The sequence below is a fragment of the Carassius gibelio genome, chromosome B17, assembly GCF_023724105.1.
Source record: "Carassius gibelio isolate Cgi1373 ecotype wild population from Czech Republic chromosome B17, carGib1.2-hapl.c, whole genome shotgun sequence".
In the NCBI taxonomy this organism is placed as follows: domain Eukaryota; kingdom Metazoa; phylum Chordata; class Actinopteri; order Cypriniformes; family Cyprinidae; genus Carassius; species Carassius gibelio.
Window position 1 is genome coordinate 8,103,322 of NC_068412.1, and position 26,708 is coordinate 8,130,029.

Here is a 26,708-nt window from a genome sequence, read left to right on the forward strand (position 1 = left end):
CGCTTGTTAGCGATTGAAAAAAACTGTAATGGAAGAGGTGGAGGTACTGGTCTGCTTATCTTAAATGATTGGAAATGTAATCCTTTACCATCTTTGGGTATCAATAGCTCATTTTAATCTCATTCAGTTATTAATACCTACCCTCTTAAAATCCATTTTGTAGTTGTCTATCGACCCCCAGGACCACTGGGTAACTTTTTGGATGAATTAGATGTGCTGCTCTCAACCTTTCCTGAGGATGGTACTCCCCTAGTAATGCTTGGAGACTTCAACATCCACCTATATAAACCTCAATTTGCAGACTTTCACACTCTGCTTGTCTCTTTTGATCTTAATCAAGTGACAACTACTCACAAATCAGACAACCATCTGGACCTTATTTACATGCAGCACTGCTCCACTGATCATGTACTGCTTACTCCTCTGCACACCTCGGATCACTTCCTCCTCACTCTTAACCTCAACATGGTCCCTGACACATCACTTACCCCTCCACATGTCATCTTTCAACATAACCTACTCTCACTCTCACCCTCCTAGCTATCTGCTATGCTTTCATCTTTCTTCCTTCCCCTAAATCAGTGCTACTGATACTTTCTGCTCCAATCTTACATCTTGTTCAGACACTGTTTGCCCCTTGCCTTCCAGGCCAGCCTATACCACCCCTTCTGCCCCTTGGTTATCTGATGTTATCCGCGAACATTGTTCTAAACTTAGAGCTGCTGAAAGGGTGTAGCGCAAATCCAAAAATACTACTGACCTTACTGTGTATTAGTCACTCCTCTCTTCCTTTTCTGCTAATGTATCGACTGCTAAAAGGACATACTACCATAACAAAATTATTAATTTGTGTAACTCTCGCATGCTCTTTAAAATGTTTTCCTCACTCCCCTCCTGCATCAACTCTTATAGCTAACAACGTTTTTTCATTAATAAAATTAAAAATATCAGTGCACAATTTTCCACACCACAATCTGTCAAGCACATCTTACCAGCAAACATACACTCATTCACATCCTTCTCTTCACTCTCTGAGGCAGAACTCTCCAAACTCATCCTTTCTAATCATCCTACTACTTGTCCACTTGATCCTATTCCATCTCATCTCCTTCAAGCCATTTCTCCTCCAGTTGTACCTGTACTTACTCACACCATTAATATATCCCTCCCATTACTCACCCCACACTGGTGTTTTCCCTCAACATTTAGACAGGCTGGTGTAACACCACTACTTAAGAAAATCACCCTCAGCCCATCTCTTTAAGAGAACTACAGACCAGTTTCCCTTCTTCCTTTCATTGCAAAAACACTTGAACATGCTGTATTCAACCACATCTCTGCCTTTCTCACAAAGAACAACCTTCTCGACAGCAACCAGTCTGATATCAGAAGTAGACATTCAACCGAGACTGCCCTGCTCTCAGTTGTTGAAGCCCTAAGACTGGCAAGAGTGGATCCCAAATCCCACCAGATTCTCCTGTCAACCCTATTGGCAATGGACATCTCAGGAACCGCAGCACCTACAGTGGTTTAAATCTTACCTACACAGGAAAATCAGCAGTGTAATATTTGCAGTGTTAAAAGTTATTAATTCCCAAAGAGTTGAATAAACAATCTACAGTGGCAAACAGTACTCATGTTCAGTGTTGTTATATGGTGTAATTGAAATTTTACACTAAAAATGTGAAATAAAAAACTCGCCGAATTGTATGGAGGTGAATGCTGCCTCGCGAGTCGACGACCCCATTTTTTCTTCGAGTGACCGAGACGGTAAGTTGGATTGCTTTTATCGATAAAAGTAAACTGGAAAAACATTTTTGCTGATAATTTTACCCAAAATATGATTGGTGGTGAACACATTTAGAAATTAATAACTGCGAGTGTTTTGGTCAGGTTTAGTGTTAAATTCATGTTCGTGAGGTGCTGAGATGTAAGTTACAGAAGAGTGAAAGTTTCTCATGCCGTTTCGATTTCCTGAAAAAAAGGTGACTACTGTCAAGCTGTCTGGTCTCTGTTTCCCTGGGTGTCCACTAGTGGTCTCACTTCCCCATAGGCATCTCACCACAGGCACTACAATTCCCACAAAGCCTTGTCTCTTCATCACGGTAATTGCACACCTGTTAATTGCACTCAGGTGTCTTCACTTTCATAGTCATTATCCTGCCTATTTAAACCATTCTGTTTCTGTTTTTGTCATGGAGTTCTTACTTTCCGTCACTTAGTTTCCTCGCGTTTCCTAGTCCTTGAGTTCCTGTTCCTGTTCCTGTTCCTGTTCTTGTTCCTGTTTGTTTGTTTGTTTGTTTGTTCTGTTTGGATTATGTTGGTTACGACCCCGGCTTGTTTTTGACTCTGATTTGGATTACCCTTAAAAAACCACACTGCACTTGGATCTTCCGTCTCCTGTGTTCCCGTACGTGACAGAAGGACTCCATTATGCTAAGATCCAGCGGTGTGGGATTTCGTATACGTTCCCCAGCCACCATAAAGGAGTGCATGGGGAGACTTTTTAACCTAACCACTCTCCGTCAAAAGGGGATTGAGGTGGGGGGCTTGGCGCAGATGTTCTGGACAATGGCAGTGGGGATGGGGTATAACGATAAGGCCCTGAAGGACCTTTTCAACGACTGCCTGGATGACCCTTTACCTGGGTGGGAGATGAAGGGGCTGGAGTTACTGGACTTTTGGGGGTTCACCAGTTACCTACAGCATTGATCTCGGTGGGCAGACTCAGCCACACCTGTCTCTCTCGGTGGGATGGCCAACTCTAGACCAGAGTCTACAGACAGTAGGACCGCCAGCCCAGCACCACTGCACAATATGATCACCAGCCCAGCGCCACAGCACAAGGTGGTCGCAAGCCCAGCACCACGGCGCAAGATGGCCACCAGCCCAGCGCCATCGCGCAAGATGGCCGCCAGCCCAGCGACACTGCCCATGATGGCCGCCGGCACAGCGCCACTGCCCAGGATGGCCGCCGGTCAGCGCCTGTACACGGGATGACAGCCACTGTTGACCCCCCAGAGTCGAGTCAGTTTCCCGTTGACCCTCCAGAGTCGAGTCAGTTTCCCACTGATCCTCCAGAGTCGAGTCAGGTTCCCGTTGACAACTCCAGAGTCAGGTCCAGTCGCCGTTGACCCTCCAGAGTCAGGTCCAGTCGCCGTTGACACTCCAGAGTCAGGTCAAGTCACCGTTGACACTCCAGAGTCAGGACAAGTCACCATTGACACTTATGAGTTAAGCACTACCACAGTTAGACCTCAGGAGTCAAGTCAAGTCACTGGTGATCTTCAAGGACAGAGTCAAGTCACTGGTGATCTTCAAGGACAGAATCAAGTCACTGGTGATCTTCAAGGACTGAGTCAAGTCACTGGGGATCTTCAAGGACAGAGTCAAGTCACCGGTTATCTTCAAGGACAGAGTCAAGTCACCGGTGTTCTTCATGGGAGAATTCAAGTCACCATTGATCTTCATGGGCAAAGGCAAGTCACCAGTGTTCTTCATGGGCAAGGTAAAGTCACCATTTATCTTCATGAGCAAATGCAAGTCACCATTGATCTTCATGAGCAGAGTCAGGTCACCAAGGATCTTCATGAGCAGAGTCAAGTCACCATTGATCTTCCTTAATCCAGTCTAAACTCTGCGGAACTACCAGAGCCTCTCCACGTCTCTGCTGAACTACCTAATCCTCTCCAGGTCTCTGCTGAACTACCGGAGCCTCTCCACATCTCAGCCGAACTCTCTGAGCGCTCGACTGATCCTGTCGTGGCCACGGAGGCCACCCTTAACTTGTTCATGTTCTCTGTTTCAGACATCCCTATCCAGACTTGCTCTCATGTATCATCGATCCCACTGTGGTGGTCCTCTGCGCCGCCCTGGTCGGCTTCTGTTTTGATTGCACGGATGTGGTGGTCTTCTGCGCCACCCTGGTGGGCTTCTGTCTCGCCTACACGGTTGTGGTGGTCTTCTGCGCCACGCTGGTGGGCTTCTGTTTCGACCGCACAGATGTGGTGGTCTTCTGCGCCACCCTGGTGGGCTTCTGTCTCGACCGCACGGAGGTGGTGGTCTTCCGCACTGCCCTGGAGGACTCCTGTCTCGACCGCACCGCTGTGGTGGTCTTCTGTGCCGCCCTGGTGGGCTTCTGTCTCGACCGCACAGTTGTGGTGGCCTTCTGCGCCGCCCTGGTGGGCTTCTGTTTCGACCACACGGATGTGGTGGTCTTCTGCACCGCCCAGGTGGGTTTCTGACTCAACTGCATGGCTCCAGTTCCACCTTGCTCCACCCTGGATTACTGCCCTGTCGGTTCGGCCCTGGGCCACTGAAGTTCCTGGACTTGTGTCTTGTTGTTGTTTTGTTTTGTTCTGTTTTTTGCCCTTTTCTCTCTGTTTCCCCATTTTTACCTGGCCCTCCGTCCCTCCCCCTGGTCCTCCGCCACTTCACCTCCCTCCTGGTCTCTGTGTCCCTTGGTCTCTTCTTGGTTTCGGGTGGAGCACCTGGTAGCTGCTCCATGGAGGAGGGGGTAATGTCACACTGTCTGGTCTCTGTTTCCCTGGGGGTTACTAGTGGTCTCACTTCCCCTTAGGCGCCTCACCCCAGGCACTACAATTCCCACAAAGCCTTGTCCCTTCATCACGGTAATTGCACACCTGTTAATTGCACTCAGGTGTCTTCACTTTCATAGTCATTATCCTGCCTATTTAAACCATTCTGTTTCTGTTTTTGTCATGGAGTCCTTACTTTCCATCACCTAGTTTCCTCACGTTTCCTATTCCTTGAGTTCCTGTTCTTGTTTGTTTGTTTGTTTGTTTGTTCTGTTTGGATTATGTTGGTTATGACCCCGGCTTGTTTTTGACTCTGATTTGTATTACCCTTAATAAACCACACTGCACTTGGATCTTCCGTCTCCTGTGTTCCCGTATGTGACAACTACGTGTAAAGTAACTTTTTGGAATGTGCTTACATATGTACTTTTTATGTTATAACGTTATATCCTTTACGCTTCTTTCAGTTAGGTTTGTCGACATGTTCTCTCGCCTCTGTTCCGCCGAGGCCTGGGGTTACTGGAGTCTGACGCTGAAGACTGAAGCAGCTCAGTTACATTCGGTAGGTTTTCTCTTCAAATTAGACAAATGTATTTGTTTTTGAAAGCACAGAGTGGCATTTCACCATTTCCATGCTTTGAAATGCCAGACATGGGGACTTGTGACTTGAGACTTGACTCGAGTTGCTATTTTTATGACTTGAGACTTGACTTGGACTTGGAAGTTAAAGACTCGGGACTTGACTTGACTTGAGAGACGATGACTTGAATGACTTGAGTGTTAATCACACCATGTTTTTAGTTTAAATATAAAATATATAAATAAAAATAAAATAAAAAAAAACGCATGGAAAACGCTGGGTGCGCCGCTTTCTCCTTCTTTCCAAAGCGCTCGGACAGTTGCGCCCCTGAGGCGTCTGCCGTTGTTAAGCAACCATGAAGAGCTCTCTCCATGACGTGCTCTCTCCATGAAGACGCGGAAATTTCAGCAAAGGATAAATGGATTTGCAGCTCTAAAAATCGCTTGCAGTAGCTCTGCTACTAAATTTATTTCAAAATGGCAATCCATATACAGCTATGATCAGCTGTTCCTTCATTTTGGCTGAGCTTTTAACGTTGTTATGGGAAAGGATAAAGCTGATTGGTTAGTTCTTGTCACATGACCTGCGGTGCACATGAGCTGCGGCTGCGGTTAACTCGATGAGGTGCAGACGCGCCTGGAAAAAACAAGTGCGTCGATCCGCGTAGCGACCGTGTTGCTTCTATTATGAACGCGCATACCGCGCGCCTACATTGAAAATAACGAATTTGCGCACGCAAAAGACGTGCTATGTGAACGCCCCCTCACGATCCGCTAGCAGGCCGTCAAAAAAACGCGTTCCAAAAAACGCTAGAGCTGGGCTAAGGGGGCTTAAGCCCCGAATATTTTGTTACCTTGTCTTTCTCATAGAGCAAAACAATTGATCAGAAAAACAAATGTGAATAAGACTACAGCTGCCGCGATTACCTAATCATGAGAAGTGCATATTACAGTTTTATATATATATATATATATATATATATATATATATATATATATATATATATATATACAGTGGGGCTCGAAAGTTTGGGCACCCTTTTGCAGAATCCGTGAAAATGCGAGTAATTTTCAAAAAATAAGAGAGATCATACTAAATGCATGTTATATTTTATTTAGTACTGTCCTGAGTAAGATATTGTACATAAAAGATATTAACATTTAGTCCACAAGACAAAACAAATGCTGAAATTATTAAAATAACCCCCTCAAAAGTTTGGGAACCCTTGGTTCTTAGTACTGTGTGTGGTCACCTGATGATCCACGACTGTCTTTCTGTTTTGTGATGGTTGTGCATGAGTCCCTTGTTTGTTCTGAACAGTTAAACTGAGCAGCGCTCTTTAGAAAAATCTTTAAGGTCCTGCAGATTCTTCAGTTTTCTAGCATCTTTGCATATTTGAACCCTTTCCAGCAGTGACTTTATGATTTTGAGATACATCTTATCACACTGAGGACATTTGAGGGACTCAAACACAACTATTTAAAAAGATTCAAACGTTACTGATGCTCCAGAAGGAAACAAGATGCATTAAGAGCTTCTGAACACAAGATGCATTAAAAACTTTTGAACACGATGAAGATGGCCAAATTTCTCTTATTTTGTTGAAATATTTTTTTTTTCCATTTAGTTCTGCCCTTTGTAAGCAACAGAAGATACTTTTATGTTTCCCGGTACACAAATTAAGTACGATTTACCTTGATCTTTAAATTTCAAAAGTTTTCACCCCCCAGTTCTTAATGCATCTTGTTTCCTTCTGGAGCATCAGTGAATGTTTGAATCTTTTTAAATAGTTTTGTTTGAGTCCCTCAAATGTCCTCAGTCTGAAAAGATGCATCTCAAAATCATGAAGTCACTGCTGGAAAGGGTTCAAATATGCAAAGATGCTGGTAAACTGAAGAATCTGCAGGACCTTAAAGATTTTTCTGAAGAACTCTGCTCAGTTTAACTGTTCAGAACAAACAAGGGACTCATGCACAACCATCACAAAACAGAAAGACAGTCGAGGATCATCGGGTAACAGAACACAGTACTAAGAACCAAGGGTTCCCAAACTTTTGAGGGGGTTATTTTAATAATTTCAGCATTTTTTTGTCTTGTGGACTAAATGTTAAAATCTTTTATGTACAATATCTTACTGAGGACAGTATTAAATAAAATATAACATGCATTTAGTATGATCTCTCTTATTTTTTGAAAATTACTTGCATTTTCACAGATTCTGCAAAGGGTGCCCAAACTTTCGATAAATGTAACAAAGTTTAATGTTGTATGTAAACTGTGTTTGAGAGAGAGAGAGGTGTTCAGAGAGGAGTCTGTTGGATGTTTAGCTGTTATTTGTTTTATGGACTCAATGTTGAAAATGTAAAACATTTCAAACACTGTTGGCAGAAGTGAAAAATAAATTTTATGAAGTTACAATTTAGTTTGATTCCATGATGTATTTTACTGAACATGAGTATTTACAATGCGAATCCAAATTATTTTAATTTACTGACAGTTACTTATATCTTGTCTTTTAACTTTTATTAAGATCAGATTCTGCAGGTAAAATTACAATAATAAGGTGATTTGTCTTGGACTTGACTTGACTTGACTTGACATAGCTTGTGACTTGACTTGCCCAAGAAAAAAATACTTGGGACTTACTTGAGACTTGAAGGTTAAGACTTGAGACTTACTTGAGACTTGCACATGTGTGACTTGGTCCCATCTCTGTGAAATGGCAATAGTGGGACTGTTAATCATTACGCTCTAACAAATTCATTTTTTGTAACACATAACACCGTATTAAAGTGTCTGTCTCGCCGCTGCAGATGTGCAGTCTTTCTGCTTCCAGAGCTGCTATAACGAGGAACATTTACCAGTCATTTGATTGACGTTATCTATTGCAAAACTCTGAAATTGCAGCACATTTAAAAATTTCTATTCGCCACTGTCTTGCGTTGCTTGATCTCAGCACTGAATATCATGTCTGTCATGTCGTCATTGTCACAGTGTCTGGGTTGTTGTTCCCCGGGGTTCCACTAGATGTCCTCCTTCTCACGGTGTCTGTCCCAGATCACTTCCTGTTCCCTTATATGGTCACCTTCCTCCTTGTTACGTAATTGATTGTTCACCCCACCTGTCTCCTGTTTCCCCATTATCCTTCTGTGTATAAATACCCAGTCTGTCTTAGTCTATGTTACGGAGTCCTTGTTTAATGTTATGTATTATTCATGTCCGTCAACTCTCGTCTTGCCTTGCTCTGCCTTGCCTTGTGTTCGTGTCTTGTTGTATGTGGATTGATGTTTTGGTTTCGACCCCTGCCTGGACTGTTTACCCCTCTGGATTATCCCTTGAAATAAATCATACTTACCTGCAATTGGTTCTCGTCATGTTTCAAGCGTCTCGTAACGTGACAGAAGGACTCCGTCCCAACAGAGAACCAGCGGTATGTCTACTCATGCCTCATCCCCAGCCACCGAGCGGGACAGAGGCGGTTTTGAGGGAACTCGCCTGGTGGTTTTCCGGGGGACCAGGGGAGGTCGCCGAGGAGGAAGTGGTCGAGAGGAGACTCTTCATCGCTCTCAACCATGGCCTCCCTTTGACCCGGGGCTCGTGTGGGATGGATCAGAGCCACCCTCTCACCATGGCGAATGGAGAGGTGAGAGGAAGCACACACCCTCCATGGTAGCGCCACAACCCAAGATGGCCGCCAGCCCAGCTCCACAGCACCAAGTGGTCGCTAGCCCAGTACCACAACCCAAGAGGGCCGCTGACTCATTCTTAGATTATTTCGCTACACTATCAAGGATCCTAGAGGTTCCCAAGATGGTTCATGTCATGGCTGCTGAGCCAGCGCCTCAGCACAAGATGGCCGCCAGCCCAGCGCCACAGCATAAAAGGACCGCCAGCCCAGCGCCACAACACAAGATGGCCGCCAGCCCAGCGCCACAGCACAAGATGGCCGCCAACTTAGAGCCACAGCACAAGATGGCCGCCAGCCCAGTGCCACAGCACAAGATGGCCTACTCAACGCCTGAGTCGCCAGTCCAGGTGCCACCGACTCACCGTCATAGAGGACGGAGAACGAGGAGTCGGGCACATACCGTTCCTCAAGGCCTGGAGAATGTTCCCGAGCGGACCGCTGTCGTCCCCGAGGACTTTCCCGAGTGGGCCGCTGCCGTCCAGGAGGACATTCACGCTGTCGTCTCCAAGGCCGTGCCCGAGGCTGTGCCCGATGCCGAGGCGGTGCCCGATGCCGAGGCGGTGCTCAGCGCTGTTCCAGAGGTCGAGGCAGTGCCCGTTGCTGTTCCAGAGGCCGAGGTGGTGCTCGATCCTGTTCTGGAGGTCGAGGCGGTGCCGAGGCTGTTCCCATTGCAGTTACCGTTTCTGTTTCTGTCTGTTCCCTTTAGTTTAGTCTGGCCCTCCATCCCTCCCCCTGTACCTCCTCCGGTCCTCCTCCCTCCTGGTCTCCCTGTTTTATGTTTACATTTCTGGTGTTTGTTCCCCATGTGTTCCTTTTCCGGCCCTCCGTCCCTCCCCCTGAGCCTCCACCTGTCCGCCTCCCTCCTGGTCTCTGTGTGGTGTTTTGTCTTGGAGTGTCTGGGAGCCGCTCTGTAGAGGGGGGGTACTGTCACAGTGTCTGGGTTGTTGTTCCCCGGGGTTCCACTAGATGTCCTCCTTCTCACGGTGTCTGTCCCAGATCACTTCCTGTTCCCTTATATGGTCACCTTCCTCCTTGTTACGTAATTGATTGTTCACCCCACCTGTCTCCTGTTTCCCCATTATCCTTCTGTGTATAAATACCCAGTCTGTCTTAGTCTATGTTACGGAGTCCTTGTTTAATGTTATGTATTATTCATGTCCGTCAACTCTCGTCTTGCCTTGCTCTGCCTTGCCTTGTGTTCGTGTCTTGTTGTATGTGGATTGATGTTTTGGTTTCGACCCCTGCCTGGACTGTTTACCCCTCTGGATTATCCCTTGAAATAAATCATACTTACCTGCAATTGGTTCTCGTCGTGTTTCAAGCGTCTCGTAACGTGACAGTCATATCTGCGTCAAGACACAAACGCGCTATCATCACGTTTTTCTTAAGAAATGTACGTTTATGCAAGTATTGTGAAAGTGAGTTAAAGGTACGTTAAACTGTAAATCCGTCAGTCTTTCCGTTTCCTTCATTGCCCACTGCCATAGCGTGCATGTACTTAATCAATTCATATGGCATGCTATTCTGGGTTAAATAATGTCCTTAATGTTTCCGGATATACAAAGTTACGTTTTAATTAAGAAATATGTTTGAATCTATTTATAGTTTCTTTTCACATTATGAATAATAAATTTTTAGTAAGATAAATTAACACTTTGTGACGAGTGGGGCGGGGCTGAGGAGTGAGGCCAGGTGTAGTGATTGGAGATGCGCTGCACCTGCGCCCCACCGCCGGTCTCGAGTCCCACGTAGGAGATGGAAGGATATAAAACTGGAGTGACGACCATGAAGGACGAGAGAGGACCAGGCCTGGGCCTTATTTTATGTTTTGCTTTTTTTTTGTGCACATCAGTCGTTCGTGAGGGGCTGATGCGCTGTTTTGTTTATTTTGTGATTTATTAAAGTTTCATTTTGATTGTGCGCCGGTTCCCGCCTCCTTCTTCCCGCCTTCTTCTTCCCGATGAATATCGAGATTTTATCATTACAGTGGTGGCGAAACCCGGGAGAAGGAGGGACGCGCTGCTGAAGATCCCTCGCCGCTGTGGTGAATCCGCGGTGCCCTCGAGCTGGCGATGAAGTGTACCGCCATGGACGCTCAAGGCGGTGGGCTGGAGCGAGTTGCCGGGGACGGGCGAGCTCGCTGCCGGCCGCCCACGATATGGAGGGGCGGCTGCCGTCCGTGAGGGAGCGGAGGAGTCTGCGGCGTTCGCCAGGGGGCCGGAGCCTGCTGCCATCCGCCGGAACGGGGAGGAGCAGGGAACGGGGGACTCCTGCCGGCTGCCCAAAACCGGAGGAGCCGTCGCCGTCCACCGGGCGGCAGAGAAGTGTCGTGCCGTCCGCTGAGGGCCTTCCAGTGCCACCGCCAGGCACTGTGGAGGAGATCACCCAGCTGGTGAAGGGCCGAGCAGCAGTACGTCTGGGAACCGGATTTTTTTAATTTATTTTTTCTCTCTCCCCTCTCTCGTCTCCGTCGCTCCTCCTTCCATCTCCTTTTCTCTCGCCTCGTCTGTCCAACCCCCAGGTTCCCGCAGGTCCCTGTGAGCGGTGCCCCCCGGAGGGAGGGGGGGGGGAGTAGAGCGCAGTCTCGTATGTGATTGGGAAATCACAGAGTGATTGGGAAATCCGCGACACCTGCGCCCCCCCGCCGGTCTTGAGTCCAACAGAGGAGATGGAAGAATATAAAACTGGAGCGACGATAGTGAAGGACGAGAGAGGACCAGGCCTGGCCAATATTTTATGTTTTGCTTTTTATTTATGCGCACCAGTCGTCTGTGAGGGGCTGGTGCGCTGTTTTGTGTTTATTTTGAATTATTAAAATGTTATTTGATTGTCTGCCGGTTCCCGCCTCCTTCTTCCCAATGAATATGGAGTTAATATTATTACACACTTGTTAAAATTAAATTAACACTTGTTAAACAACACCAGGGGTGTTAAATTCAACACCATGAACAGTGTACTTTTAACACTAGACAGATTGGGACCATATAAGATCTTAAGTAGTGTTAGAATCTACACTTTAAGTGTTGAATTGGCACTCCATTTTTACTGTGTATCAGATAGGTCCTTCAAAGTATCTTTGAGAAGTGAGGTGTCCAAGTCACAACATCTTACTACTGGGGTGCTTCAGGACTCAGTTCTTGGACCACTTCTCTTCTCTGTCTACATGGCATCATTAGGTTCTGACATTCAGAAACATGGTTTTTCATATCACTGCTATGCTGATGACACTCAACTCTACCTCTCATTCTATCCTGATGATCCTATGACAGTTACTCACATCTCAGCTTGTCTAACATAAATTTCTTACTTGATAAATGACCATCACCTTCAACTCAACCTTGCCAAGACAGAACTGCTTGTCTTTCCAGCAAACCCATTGTTTCATCACAATTTCACCACCCAGTTAGACACATCAACCATAATTCCTTCAAAAAAAGTCAGAAACCTTGGAGTTATGATTGATGATCAGCTGACTTTCTCAGATCACATTGCTAAAACTGTCCGGTCCTGCAGATTTGCTTTATTCAACATCAAGAAGATCAAGCCCTTTCTTTCAGAACATGCTGCACATCTCCTTGTTCAAGCTCTTGTTCTGTCCAGGCTGGACTATTGCAATGCTCTTTTGGCAGGTCTTCCAGCCAGTTCTCTCAAACCTTTATAATTAATCCAGAATGCGGCAGCAAGATTAATGAGCCTAAAAGAATGCACGTCACACCTCTGTTTATCAATTTGCACTGGTTAACAATAGCTGCTTGCATAAAATTCAAGGCATTAATGTTTGCCTACAAAACCACCACTGGCTCTGCACCCATTTACCTAAATGCATTACTTCAGACTTATATGCCCTCTAGGAGATTGCATTCTGCAAGTGAACGTCGCTTGATTGTGCCAAAAAAAGACACTTTTACGGATTTTTTAATTAAATGTTCCCTCCTGGTGGAATGGCCTGCCCAACTCAATCCAAGTCCTTAGCTATCTTCAAGAATCAGCTAAAAAACAACTATAAATCTAGCACTGTCTATTCTAATTCTATTCCTAAAAAAAAAAAAAAAGAAAGAAAAAAAAACACAACACACTTGTCCCTTTCAATCTATTCATTTGCTGCTTGTTTCATAAAAAAAGATAACAAGCTTTATTTTTTTTGTATTCTGTTTTCTTTTCATTCATTATACAATTAACAAAAGCAAAAAATACCTCTAACACTAGCTTGCTCTATTCTTTTTCTATTTTGTCTGGTTTATTTTTATTTATTATATATTTTATTAAAAAGCCCTTGCTATGGGGTACTGCAGTAAGCTAACTGAGACTTGTTATAGCACTTGTATATCATTGCTCTTTTGTTGATTTTGATTGGATTTACAGTTTAACGTACCTTTAACTCACTTTCACGATACTTGCATAAACGTAAATGTCTTAAGAAAAACGTGATGATAGCGCGTTTGTGTCTTGACGCAGATATGCGACATGACAGTAATGATATACAGTGCTGAGATCAAGCTTCCATTGTACTCTTTTGTAAGTCCCTCTGGATAAAAGCGTCTGCAAAAATGACTACTGTAAATTTTAATGACATTAATTAGGAGTCGTTTACAATGCAGACAGTTGAATCCATTAATTTGTACACAAGGTCAAGATAACTAGCAATTTATAGTATTCACATCTGAAAGAGATGTGTACGTGCGTTTTCTTTGATTAATTTCCATTTATGAATCACCCTTACGCATATTTGAGAAATGATCGTAAGATCAATTTTAGGATGGTTTCGGTGAAACATTTTATAAATGAGGCCCCAGATCATTATATTGGATCCATGCATTGTGTCTTAAATTGAAAGAGAAAATGAGAAAAAAGAGAGAAAATCACTCTTGTCATTTCTTTTATATTATTAATAAGAATTCATCTATAATTAATTTATACAGAGAGGACTATGCACTGCTATTTTACATGTAATTATTCAGTTTATGTATAAACAAAACAACAGAATAGTCATGACATTAAGCCTTTTGTGTAAGAAACAAGACATCTAAATTACTTGAGTGGCATTGTCATTATTTAGCTGGTAGGTACTGAACAAAGAAAGTGTAACAACTATTTTTTTTTAATCAGCAGTACTTGTAAGTGCATTTGGTTTTCACATTAAGCTAAATAGATAAATACTGTGAGGCAAAACGTTTTCATATGTTAGAAAAGGTTCATCTGAACCTCTAACCTTTAGAGTGCTGTTGAGGGTTCTGATGAGATGTATCTTCTCATTGAGTGTCTTGTTTTTGCAACGCTTTATAAATGAGGCTCGTAATTCCCATTTTGAAGATGGCTTCCTCTCACCCGTTGGAGACAAACTTGCTCTTTTCAAATGAAAGTACAACCTTTCCATCTCATCATCAGTTCCTTCCTGTCCGTCTAGAACTATTAAAACAATTATAAATTTTATACCAAGACATACGGCTAACCTAAGCAATCAAACTTTTTATTATTATTATTATTATTATTATTATTATTATTATTATTATTATTATTATTATTATTATTATTATTAACAGTAGCAGTAATGCTGAACAATGTAATTCCCTAGTATAAATCTAATGTTAAAATGATACCCCAGCTTGCTTACTTTCAGGTCTGGCATCATTTGATATCAGCTGCGTTTCTGGTTCCTCTGGCTCAGCGGATATTGCCATAAGTGATGTCCTAGATGAGCATTCAAGGGGTTCTTGAGATGGAGTGGTGGCTTCAATACCTTGTGAGGTTTCCTTTATTGTGGTGCTCACTGTATGGACCACAGCAGAACAGACCACTGTTTCACCAGCAGTAGGGTTTGCCTGGGAGACGAGGTCCAGCCAAGACTGTCTATGCTTTGCCAGAGAAGAGACAGAGCTATGGGAATTCATTGTACTGACGGGGGAGGAGAGGGTTCCAGTGGCTTCACTAGGAACAGGAGAGGAATATGGAGGAGGAAGGCTTCCCTAAATGGGGAAGATACCGCAGAGTGAGGGTGTGATAATGATATACTCTAATATAATATACTCAAATATTTACAATATTTAAAAAACATAGTTCTTCTAATTCAGGGAATTTCAAGCTTCCTGTAGATTTTAGCTCCAAACCTAATCAAATACACCTGAACAAGCTAATCAAGACATTCAAGATAGAAAGTTACAGGCAAGTGATCAAGGTTGGACTAGATTCTGTAGGAAAGTGTATGTTGAGGTCCAGAGCTAAGAGCTTCAGTTATAGGTCATAAAAAGACCCCTTTTATTTCTCATAATAGTTATGAATCGCATACCATACACTATGAAATGACAGAGCATTGATTACTAAACACTTTCTCAAAATGATGTTATAAGCCCAGAAAATGTAAGGGAGTCAGTTCAGTGATCGTCTCTCACTTTCATAATCAATTTGTATGTGAACAATCATATTCATGCATTTTGTCTGATCGTGAAAAGAACCGGTGTAAATGCCCTTTGAATTGCATTTGAGATGGATTTAAATCCAATTGCTCAAACCACTCCTCGAGATGGTCTGGGATGCATTCCAGATGAAACTTTACAACGTGTAAATGCATCTGGTTGTTAAAACCAAACCAAAAATGTAAAATCCTCCCAAAATATGAATAACAATAATAATAATTCCTTACATTTATATAGCACTTTTTTTAAGCATTCAAAGTGCTTAAAATTTTCCCTGGGTTTATTTATCAAAATAATAAACATTTAGCAAATGCACTAAATGCAACATGCATCGCCACGGATAAGTAGGTGATCTGCTCAGCAAGTCGATGTACAAACCAAGTGAAACTGAAAGTAAGTCGCAGATGCTCAACACACAATACATTTATAGATCTAAACTTATCTTTCCAGTCCTGAAGCCATGCTCTCTCTTTTTGCACTCTTTGAACTTGAAATTATCTCATGATGAATAAAGTGCAGCTCATATCTGTTGCTTTCTTTGATGTGAACTCCATTAAATTTGCTTATAGCATGGGATTTTTAAATAGATTTTATATCCGTTTGATATCAGATAACTATACGATCAGAGAAAACACATGAAGTGACCAGGTGTAAACAGGCCCATCTTGTGCTGCAGTGTGAATGCAGCCAATGTAAAAACAGAAAACTGAGGTTCGCAAATAATGTATGGACAGACCTTTGGCATGAGTTAAAAAAATAAAATAAATAAAAATAAAAAATTCACAATACTGAGAAAATCACCTTTGAATTTGTCCAAATGAATTCTTAGCAATCCATATTACTAATCAAAAATTAATTTTTGATATATTAACAGTAGGAAATTTACAAAATATCTTCATGGAACATGATCTTTACTTAATAGCCTAATGATTTTTGGCATAAAGGAAAAATCGATAATTTTGACCCATGCAATGTTTTTTAAAATATACCCCAGCGACTTAATACTGGTTTTGTGGTCCAGGGTCACATATACACAGTGCTTTTGTGAACTTGCCTGGTGTGCAGTGGCTGATGGACCATTGAGACTTGCCATAGCCTGGGTGTTGTGCTCAGAGTACGGCGGTGGTGGTGTGTCAGTGGACTCCTCCTGATCACTGGCCTCACTGTAGCATTCTGTGCAAAAGATGCAAAAAATACATGTAAGAAGATGAATATTGAAAATAATTATTCTAACACTAGTACACTAATTTGCACAACTTACCAGCTGTATGACCATCTGTGGGTTCATAATGAATAGATGCCAAACCAAGTTTATTCAACCATCTGAAATCACAAAACATCAGAACATGTCAGCATCCATTACAAATAGGACTGTCAAAATAAATGTGTTTATACACTCGGTTACTGTCTAGCACAATTATTTATGAATTAAATGTATTTCATTTATTTTAAGTTTCCATCTACTATTTTTAGTCACATGCCTTCTCTAAATAAACCCCAAAGATAGGTCAGACAACTCAGTGTCAGTAAACCCAGACAATAAAAAGTCAGAGTATACAACACTCAGTCAGAAGCAATCATACATGCTGCTATTTTGAGTCTTGAGCTGTCAGAAACCAATTTAATTTCCCATAATTCATTCATAGCTGTCATAACTATTGTAGTAAGCACATGGTAACCACTCACAGCACCTTTCATTATAATCAAAAATCAAGTATTAAATATCAACCAAATAAACACACAGTCACATTTTTTATATATACTGTATATATATTTGTTATTTGTGCACACAAGAATGAGAAGGGCATCAGAATGAGCGGGAGCTGAGACCTTTTCTCAATTTACCAGGTGATTTATGTTCTGACCCTCACATATGATCATGAACTTTGGGTAATGACCAATAGAACAAGATAGTGGGTAGAACTGACTGAAATTATCACATATGTTTTTTTTTTTTTTTTTTTTTTTTTTTTTTTTTTTTTAATGAACTGAATGTGTTAATCTATTTCAACAGTTTATACAAACCACTACTTTGACTACTGTAAATACAATTTTGAATGCAGAATATATGTTTTTGTTCTGTCAGAATGAGATGTCAGTGGGCTTACAAGTTCATGTCCTCATTGCTGTCTGCTGCAAAGTAAAACATCATGACTTTGGGATGGCAAGCTTTGAAAGCACTGTGAGAAACAAAAAAAACGTGAAGGGTTATTCAGTTGAAAATTGTTTTAATTATCATAATAAGTACTATATTCTACGTAAAGACCCTTACATTTAAAAAACAACAACAACAATAACTTTGTACTTTGTAAAAATAGTAATTACACTTACTATTTTTTCTTACATTCCGTAGCCCTGTCAATAACAAAATCTGTCAAATTGATAAAGCCTTCTGCCTTTTCAGCCTGGGGAAACACAATAACACACGACCAAAGTGGTTGTACATACCATGTGTGTGTATATGATATCTTCAATACTAGATAATACAGTAGCATGAAATAAAGATTTAATTCAGCATTCAGATTACTCACCACTTGATTTGGGTACCAGTACAGAGAGGTTTTCTTTAGCACGAACCAATACTTTTTCCACTTAATACCCAGAAATCCCTTCCCCTCTTTCTTCCTATAAAGCCAGCCCTGATGGTCCACTGGCTTCAGCTCTTTCACTGAAACTCTCCTTCTGCTCATTCTTGGACTTCCTGTTAGAACAAATATTTGAACAGAAATGATGACAAAGGAAAAATACTTCTCATTCGACTGCATCTCAAGTTGTTTGTGCAATGTGATACTAACCTCCACAGTTCTTCTTATTTGACTTTAGTCTGAGGGACACCTGAAGGCAAATACATGAAATATGCTGGGATTGTCATGACCACACCATGTCTCACTATCATGATTTGAAACTTTCACAATGCAGACAAAAATATTTCCTGTATAATATATTCACAAAAATTACCGGATTGTACTCATCAGAAGCCATACGAGGAGCAAGAGAAATGGGAAAGGATGCCTGGTAAGAGACCAAAACAGACACAATCAAAGTGATTATTAAGGTCAATTTCAGTAAGGTCCTTTTATTTTACAGTGCTGTTTTGCATGTGCATACTATGGCCTTATTACCAGTTATTGTAATTAACCTTGAAAATAATCCCTAATCCTGTCCTCAAGGTCACTTTTAAACCAAAATTAACATTGCAAGGACCTCTTATCTCCAGCAAGTTGTCATTCACATGAGCAACGTTTTACAGCAATAGTAAATGACAATGTTACAATTTTCCAGTTAACTCTGGATGGACAAAATCAAGTCCTTCCCCAATTTGTTTTCTATTTCGAGATGTTGTTTCTCTCAGACATATGTCACAACAGGGAGGAAAAAGGCAAAAACAACTTCTGTTACATGCCGACTGCTAAAATTTAGGTACATTCAGAAATCACACTGCTCAAAAAATTAGTGTTCACCCAAATATAAAAAAAAAAAATCCATCCTTAATTACTCACCCTCATGTTGTTCCAAACTCATAAGACCTTTGTTCATCTTCAGAACTTAGAGGGTCAGAAAGCTCTTGGATTTCATCAAAAATATCTTAATTTGTGTTCTGAAGATGAATGAAGGTCTTATGGGTTTGAAATGACATGAAGGGTGAGTAATTAATGACAAAAGTTTCATTTTTGGGTGAACTATACCTTTAAGGGAACACTTAAATCATACATTGGCTCCTGATTGGTGAAATATTCAAGCTGAAAATCTTTAGTCATATACATGGTGTAATTTGTTGAGAATAAAATTATGTGACAATAATTGATGTAAACCAAAACCACCAATCCTCTGAAGGCTGGAGTTAAAAAAAACACTGAAAATCAAAAAAAAAAAAAAAAGTAATTTCAAGCTGATCTAACTTGCATGAATTTCATCAAAGCATACAAGTCAGTAGTGTGTATGGCCCCCGTGTGCCTATAAGTAAAATGTCTGGGCATGCTCCTGATAAAATGCTGGTGGAGAAAAACGTTTATTCACAACAAAGGGAACCAAGAAAAAGAGTAGAAGAGTTCACTGATCTAACAAAGAAAAGACACAAGTTAAACTAAACCTATTGCTCAATTTCCTCAAACTGCTCATGTTCCTCTTTAACGTATAACAGGATCGCAGAAACTTTGAAAATAATACTTTCTACAATGCAGAGTATAGACTATGCAAAATATTTAAAAAGTGTTGCTATATACCTTTATGATATATACCTTTTCAACTGATTAGCCATCATAAACAATAAGACAAGCTACAATCTATACTGCACTGTTTTATAAGTGACACAAAAATATGACTTAGCTGTCAAAATCTGCTCTCTATTTATAGAAAATCTAAACATTTAGAATTTGATTTGTTAAGATGATTACTTAGAAGACACAGATCTTCTGCCTCGAGTTGATATCACTGTTCCATTCCAGTACCTGTATATAATAATACATGAAAACATCGTCTGTTTTACCTGTTCACCAGATTTGACCAGGTGGAGCGTCTGACCATCTGTTTTATACTCTCAAATGGCATGTAACGGTCCTCCTATCACACTTACAATTAAGTGGTCAAGCCCACAGCCAAATCATTTTAGAGAAAAAAAAAGGACTTCTGCTTACGCAATAAACATTTCAAAACATCCTCCACTTCTTATTCTACACAGACAGAACCGTTAACATGATCACATGAAAGCTGAATATGTATTTCTGTACACATTCAGCTGTTAATGATGAATGGTTTTCTCATGAAATAGACTTGCACTCTTGCGCTGACAGCTGTGTGTCTCTGTTACCACTGTTTGCAATATTTATGAATGAACCAAAATGCCTGAAAAAATAAATTAAAAATTAAAAATAAAAAGGTAGTAAAGAGAATAGTGCAAAAAGTGTGAGAAGACTAAGATTAGTCTCTGTGCTGAAAAAAAGTGTCGCTTTCACTCCTTATTGCAATGGTAACCCAAAAACATTAAACATTAACAAGTCACCTACTTCATTCTCCTGCTCAAAACACAAAAATAACAAAAGGTCCACATTTACTCTCTCACTGCAAAGCCATTACCATTTTACAATTTTCAAATAAAATATTCAACATCTGTTTTGTCATAAATCATTCAAATTTGAACAAATTGCAAACCCCCCGAACATTTATTTTGTCATTAAATTGAGCCTTTTTATATTGCCTGGTTTATCAGAAGTGGAAGGCATAATGGGTGAACTTCTATGGTGGGGAAAAGAGGACTAGTGAGGATAGTACATTAAAAAAGGGTTAAAGGAGTGTTAGGTTACAGTGTTATTTAAGTACTGAATAATATGAATTAACTAAATGTACTTAATATATGGTAAGGGTTAGGATTAGGGTTATTTGCATGTAATTATGCATAATTAATTATTATTCTAATAGTAACTATATGTAACGTGTAACAAGAACAACTTAAACTAAAGTGTTACCGATAAAACTCCTTAAAACAAAACCCTTAATAAAATAATTCAAATAATAGCAAGGTATGGTCATTAACAATAATGTTCTAAATATAAAACTAATTATTTAATCAACTTAAATATGTTGGAAATGCACATGACTACAAATCCGGGTTAGGTCAGAATGTTATGAAAAATGAAATTATAGAATACATTTATATACATGCATACATATACTTTATCAACACATGTTGTTAAGTCTTGGCCACAAAAAAAAGTTACTGAGCATTTCCAATAATAATAATAATAATAATAATAATAATAATAATAATAATCATAATCATAATAATAATAATAATAATAATAATAATAATAATAATAATAGTCAATAACTAGAACTCACCACCAGAGGTCGCCAAGGCTTTTCATTAAGTTTGAGTTTTAAATTTAAATTGTGTTTTTAATATAATATTTTAATATTGTCTGTAATATATTGCATGGTAAAGCCAGACACCTTTGTGTATGTGTGTGTCAAATTAATGTCAATGCCTTTAAAAATATTGGTGAAATGTATTTCTTTGATAACCACGTTTTCAGTATCTTCGTATTATATATAGTCTGTGTCTTCATGAAATTAAATCTGGGGAAATGTTCCCACAGTGAGCTGCACAGGTGATTGTCACACCGCTTAACTAAATATTCCCCCAAGAGCAAGCCATGTTCCTGCAACGAACAGAGGATCCATTCTTCTGCTCTGTCTGTGTGCTGTGTTTTCAGAGCAAGACAATACAAGATCTGCTTCTACAACAGTGTTTCTCACTGAGCGCTCAAGGGCATGACCACAAGTCACTGAGTAAAAAAGATCCCTGTTTCTTTTAAATACTATATTACTCTATTTAAGAACTTTGTAGAAAAATGACATTCATATTCACACTTAAAATGCATTTGAAATAGACTTACGGCCCTACATAAGAAATATAAACAGGTTCCTAATGAAAATGAAATAAATCTGCCACATTATGATTCCTTTGATAAATGACAAAAGAAGAGAGCTAGAGATGAAGAAAGAGCTTTGCATGTACAATGCAATTTATGAGATTAGTTCATGAAATATATAACTTTGCTACTGCTGAAAAGCATCTAGAAATTAAAGTATATCTGACATGATCATCTTCTATAAAAACTAAATGGATTGGAGAAGTGAAATAAAATAATACTGGCTGCTTGAATTATTATTAATGTTTTTATTTTTTAACACTGCATTTAAAAAAAAAGCTGTACATAAACATAAATAAGATATATATATTAGAAATGTTTTACAAGAAAAACTACTTTAGTTTTTCCACTTCAGAATGTTTAGTTTGAAATAGTTTTACTAGCTGTTTTTGAGCAAATATTCCATAAATAGTTTCTATATTATTTTTGTCTATATTATTTTATCAGAGGAGGACAGTTTTGATAAAAGTGACTGCAGTTTGTATTAGCTTGAGTGAGTTTAGACATGTTTTATATACAAATATTTTTGATATTGTAGTATTGTATCATTGGATGAAGTCAAAATAATTCAGTTGTCTGAATAGAGCTAAAGCTCCCTGTCTGCAAACTAAACTAAACTAAACTAAACTAAACTAAACTAAACTACAGTATAGAAGTTGTTCTTACCGCTTGAGAGAAGGACCAGGACCGTATGGCACCGTTGCTGTACCTGCTGAAGAGATGACAACAGATTTAATATAGGAACAGGACAGGCACAATAAGCTATGTCTGAAGCTAAAATCAATAATACTGTAATAATATAATATTACAGAAAATAATAGTATTGAAACGGGTGTTATGTAAAGTGGAAAATCACTTGATGTCTGAAATTCATTTGCACATATGAACTCCAAAGGCTTAAAATACATGAAATGTCAATCTTATAGTTCTAGATATTTGATTGTCTCCATTTTTATTTTATTTAGAGATTGATGCATTTTGCAAGCCTTTTCAAAATGTTTACAGCTTTTACAGTGCAACCCAATGAAAGCCAACTGTACTAAATGGGTGCATCATTAGAAAGACTGTCAAACGATTTAAAATGATAATTTTAGTGGCACCAATTTAGTTTCCAACACTTGTACTGGACAAACACTGAGCCCCTGTCCAATTTTGCCACATGCAGTTATTTTACAGTCAGGTTAATCTTTTCGTGGCAGACTTAGAGTCAAGTTATTTCCAGTTGGTGAAAACTTAAAAACATGCATCAGATTGATGTTTTTGTAAATTTTTAGGATAGTCTGACCCTAGCATTCTGTTCCTTTCCATTGCCTCCACAAACAAGTGCCTAAAACGTTTTCTATGAACTTCAAATTTGAATTTATATTTGTATCTAATTATTTTGTTATTTTGTTACTGTTGTACACTAAGGGAAAACAATTATAAGAGAAAAGGCTGTGGATTTAGTCATCTCTATATTATCCGACGGCATGCGACCAACAGTGATTATATCAGTCCTATCCCAGTACCAATTCACACTATTGCTTGCTACTAATATACACAAAGGGGGCAACAAGACCACAGAGCATCTCATATCCTAGCAGGGAAAATACATTCCTGATAATTGAGCATAAACTACGGTATCTGTGCTTTTGTGTTGGCTGAGAGTGAATTTGCACTGCTCTAAGGACGCAGTTAAGTTCTGCACCCACCTGTTGATGAATGCATTGTTGGAGGTCCAGTCAGGATCCTGTGGCAGGACAGAGAACAGTTAATACATGCTTCAGCATGGGCAAGACCACTGTGCTCTGTGCTCCACTTCAACGTTTCACATTTCATTCAGTTTTTTCTTGAACAATGAGTTCATGTAGAAGTGGATGGGCACCCTGGTGGTGATTCTATGTCAAAAGCTACAGTTTACGGACTCATTATTGTATACATCAGATAAAAATAAAAATAAAGAGTTAAGACAAGAGATATGGTCAGACAACAGTGTTTAAGCTAAAAGTGTTATATTCCCATGCATCAGGCACAAAACACAATAATATTCATGCATAATATACTTAGTGCTGTCAAACAATTAATCGCATCCAAAATAAAAGTTTTGTTCACATAATATATGTGTGTGTACTGTGTATATTTATTATGTATATACAAATACACACACATGCATGTATACTTAATTTTTTTTTTATATTCAATATATTTACATATAATATAAATTATTTAAATATATAAATATAGACATGCAAATACATGTACATGTACAAAGACATAATAAATATACACAGTTAACACACAATATGTAAAGAAATATGTTTATTTTGGATGCGGTTAATGACAGCACTTAATATAACATAATATGAGTAAATTTACATTCCACTCAAAGCCAGTGCCTATTGCTTATTAGTTACTTTACTCAGCAGGGATCAATGCATTTCTTCAATAAAGTACATTTCACTGAGCAACAAGCAGATTTCAGATTTTGTGAGGGCAAAGCAACTAATATGGGAAGATTGAAGAGGTCAGTATGAATGTAAGTGAAATTATTAGGGTAAGTTGGAATGATAGATTTAGGCAGAACACAGAAACAGTAAGAAAGATTGTAAAACCTTTACGTAAAAAGAAAGGAAAAGAGAATAATATAATACTACTCCTTAGCTTAGTGAAGTCATTCATAGTGTTTGAATCTCACAATTGACACTAGGTTTAAAAATACACCGCTGTAAATCTGCCTTTAAGAAGGAACAGTTACTGGTAATTATTAATTTCGTTCTGAAGTTGTTTGACTTTTTTATTTATTGTGAAATGTACCATAGGTTGTACTATGCTACACAATCCTTACTGTATGTTTAAGATGAGTACATCTTGGACAAATGTCAGCTGTGTGTTATGTCATAAACATGATTTCATAAACATCTAAGCTACAATTTTTCCATGTGTGTCACTGCATACAAATCAGCAACTTACTCTTGGTCCTCTTTTCTACAGTTTTTAAATCTGAAGTCAGTGGCAAAATATTACCATTTATTAACTTGCATCTGCATCTTTTTAATGAAGACAACCAGACGATTCAGTGAAGACAATACAAAAACATGTGGAACAGCAGCTTTAATGGAAAGAAGCAACTAATGTGGTACAAAAGAGTTAATGACCAATAGTTAATATGAAATGCAAAATACTGATATTAAAACCCAGCATTCAGTGAAAACAACATTCCAGCTGATGTCAGAGCTTAACTGTTGAAAATTAGTGATTTATACAGTGCTCAATCTTATTTGTAATATTTGTTTCCATTTATCTGGCAGTGGGAAACATCACTGGTCCAGAGCCTACTGTATGAATTCCTGTACTGTATGAGCATGATTCCTCAGTCAAAAATGATTTGAGATCAGCAATGGCTAAAAAGCATAGATTTTACAGTGACAAGCTAAGAAAACTGCAATTATGTATTTACCCTTAATTCAAAACCCTTATTATTTTCCTTATTTTGTGGAACAATGTTTTAAACAGCATCTGAACTGTTCTTTTTAATAACCCTAAAATGAAATTTATGGTACAGAAAATTTAAGTTTGGACAACCTGCAAAGCATAAACACCACAGATCTGGAATAAATGAAAAAAAAAAATAAGGGGAAAAAATGCAGAAAGCATTTGGAAAAATATTCCTATCGATATACCCATGTAATGAACCACAAATGTAATGCACAGTGCCACAAATGTAAAAGATCAAAAATAGATTTTTCCTTTGGTGTAAAACAAAACTAACTTACTTACTCAAAAGACATACTCTTAACACATAAATGTCACCATGATGAAACTGGTATAAACCTTGAAAAAAAGGTTTGCTGAACCCTGCAATCACATCTATTGAAGGTTTTACATCCAGAGCAAAAAGACAAGAGAAACAACAGGATGCATTTGTTTCTCTAATTAGAAATTAGTTGACTAAACTGTTTGGAAAGACATGGGTTTAGTAGGACTGAGAAAAATGACTGGATTTCTAAAAACATAATTATACCAGATTTTTATTTTATTTTTAACTATGCATTACTGTTCCATGAATGCTTTGAAATTCAAGCATTACACTGTGGAAACAGCTGAGGTAGATATACATTTTCAAGTGGCTTAATATGCAAATTAATACTGCGGTGTACAATCATTATTTCTGAAAAGACAACGGAGTTAAGTAGAGATAATGTATCTCATTTTTGCCCACATGTGTTTCCAAACATACATTTCTGGGGTTAAATTCTAGTCATTTTAGACACATTCTAGACAATCTAGTAAAGTGGTAATGTAGAGGCACAAAGAAATACCCCAAGAAAAGGAAAGTGGAAGCATGAAAAGTACATGAGAAAAGAGTCGCCGCACACAGCTGGACAAAGGGTGAAGGCAAGCTGACATTAGTGAGTCAGTAGCTTAAGCCGTGTGATCCAACTGACCAGTAGCGGGGGCTCCGCGGGGGGCCGTTTGGGGGTGGATGTCATGGGGGTCTTTTTGATAAAGTCCTCTTGATAAGGAATGGTGGCGCTGTTGTGTAGATCCGCATTGACAAGGAGTCGGCTGTTCCTCGAGTAGTCGATCCCATAAGCAGGTCTTTCTGCTGTGAACTTGTTAGAAGAGCCGGGGCCCGGGGCCTCCTCAGCGATAGTTGGTATGCGTTCGTTGCTTAGGTATCTGTACAGAAGATCTTCACCTAGACCACAAGATTAAAAGATGCATGTAATTACAGATGTTTTCAAATCCCTAGAACAAATTTACCAGCAATAATACGGTAAGTAAAAATGGGCTGTTGAAATTATGGTTAAGCATTACCCAAGTAATTATACACTACCATTTCAAAATGTGGAGGTCTGTAATAGTTTTTACATATTTGAAGGTCACACTCACCAAGGCTGCATTTATTTAAGCAAAAATAAAGTAAAACAGTACACTGTGAAATATTACTACAGTTAAAAAACTTTTATTTGAATATATTTTCAAATGTAATATATACTGTATGGTGATTCAAAGCTGAATTACTGAATCTTTAGTGTTTTTTCAGGAATCATTCTAATATGAAATTGATTACCGTATTTTCCG

At 39.5% G+C, this 26,708-nt stretch overlaps 1 protein-coding gene across 4 annotated transcripts in view; it reads right to left on the reverse strand.

Moving 5' to 3' along the window:
• Positions 1–26,708, reverse strand: part of LOC127976487 (connector enhancer of kinase suppressor of ras 3) — a 66,945-nt gene that overhangs the window by 5,605 nt on the left and 34,632 nt on the right. The window contains exons 13-24 of one of the 4 annotated variants that reach the window (XM_052580932.1): positions 26,069–26,322; positions 23,336–23,373; positions 22,311–22,353; positions 18,175–18,228; positions 18,012–18,051; positions 17,748–17,917; positions 17,548–17,621; positions 17,325–17,396; positions 16,478–16,539; positions 16,271–16,389; positions 14,418–14,769; positions 14,016–14,212 (exon numbers count right to left, since the gene is read on the reverse strand). In XM_052580932.1, the coding sequence (XP_052436892.1) occupies positions 14,016–14,212; positions 14,418–14,769; positions 16,271–16,389; positions 16,478–16,539; positions 17,325–17,396; positions 17,548–17,621; positions 17,748–17,917; positions 18,012–18,051; positions 18,175–18,228; positions 22,311–22,353; positions 23,336–23,373; positions 26,069–26,322 (1,475 nt within the window). Of the gene's footprint in view, positions 1–14,015; positions 14,213–14,417; positions 14,770–16,270; positions 16,390–16,477; positions 16,540–17,324; positions 17,397–17,547; positions 17,622–17,747; positions 17,918–18,011; positions 18,052–18,174; positions 18,229–22,310; positions 22,357–23,335; positions 23,374–24,719; positions 26,323–26,708 lie in introns of those variants that run through there. The other 3 variants (XM_052580931.1, XM_052580933.1, XM_052580934.1) reach the window with 3 other exon arrangements.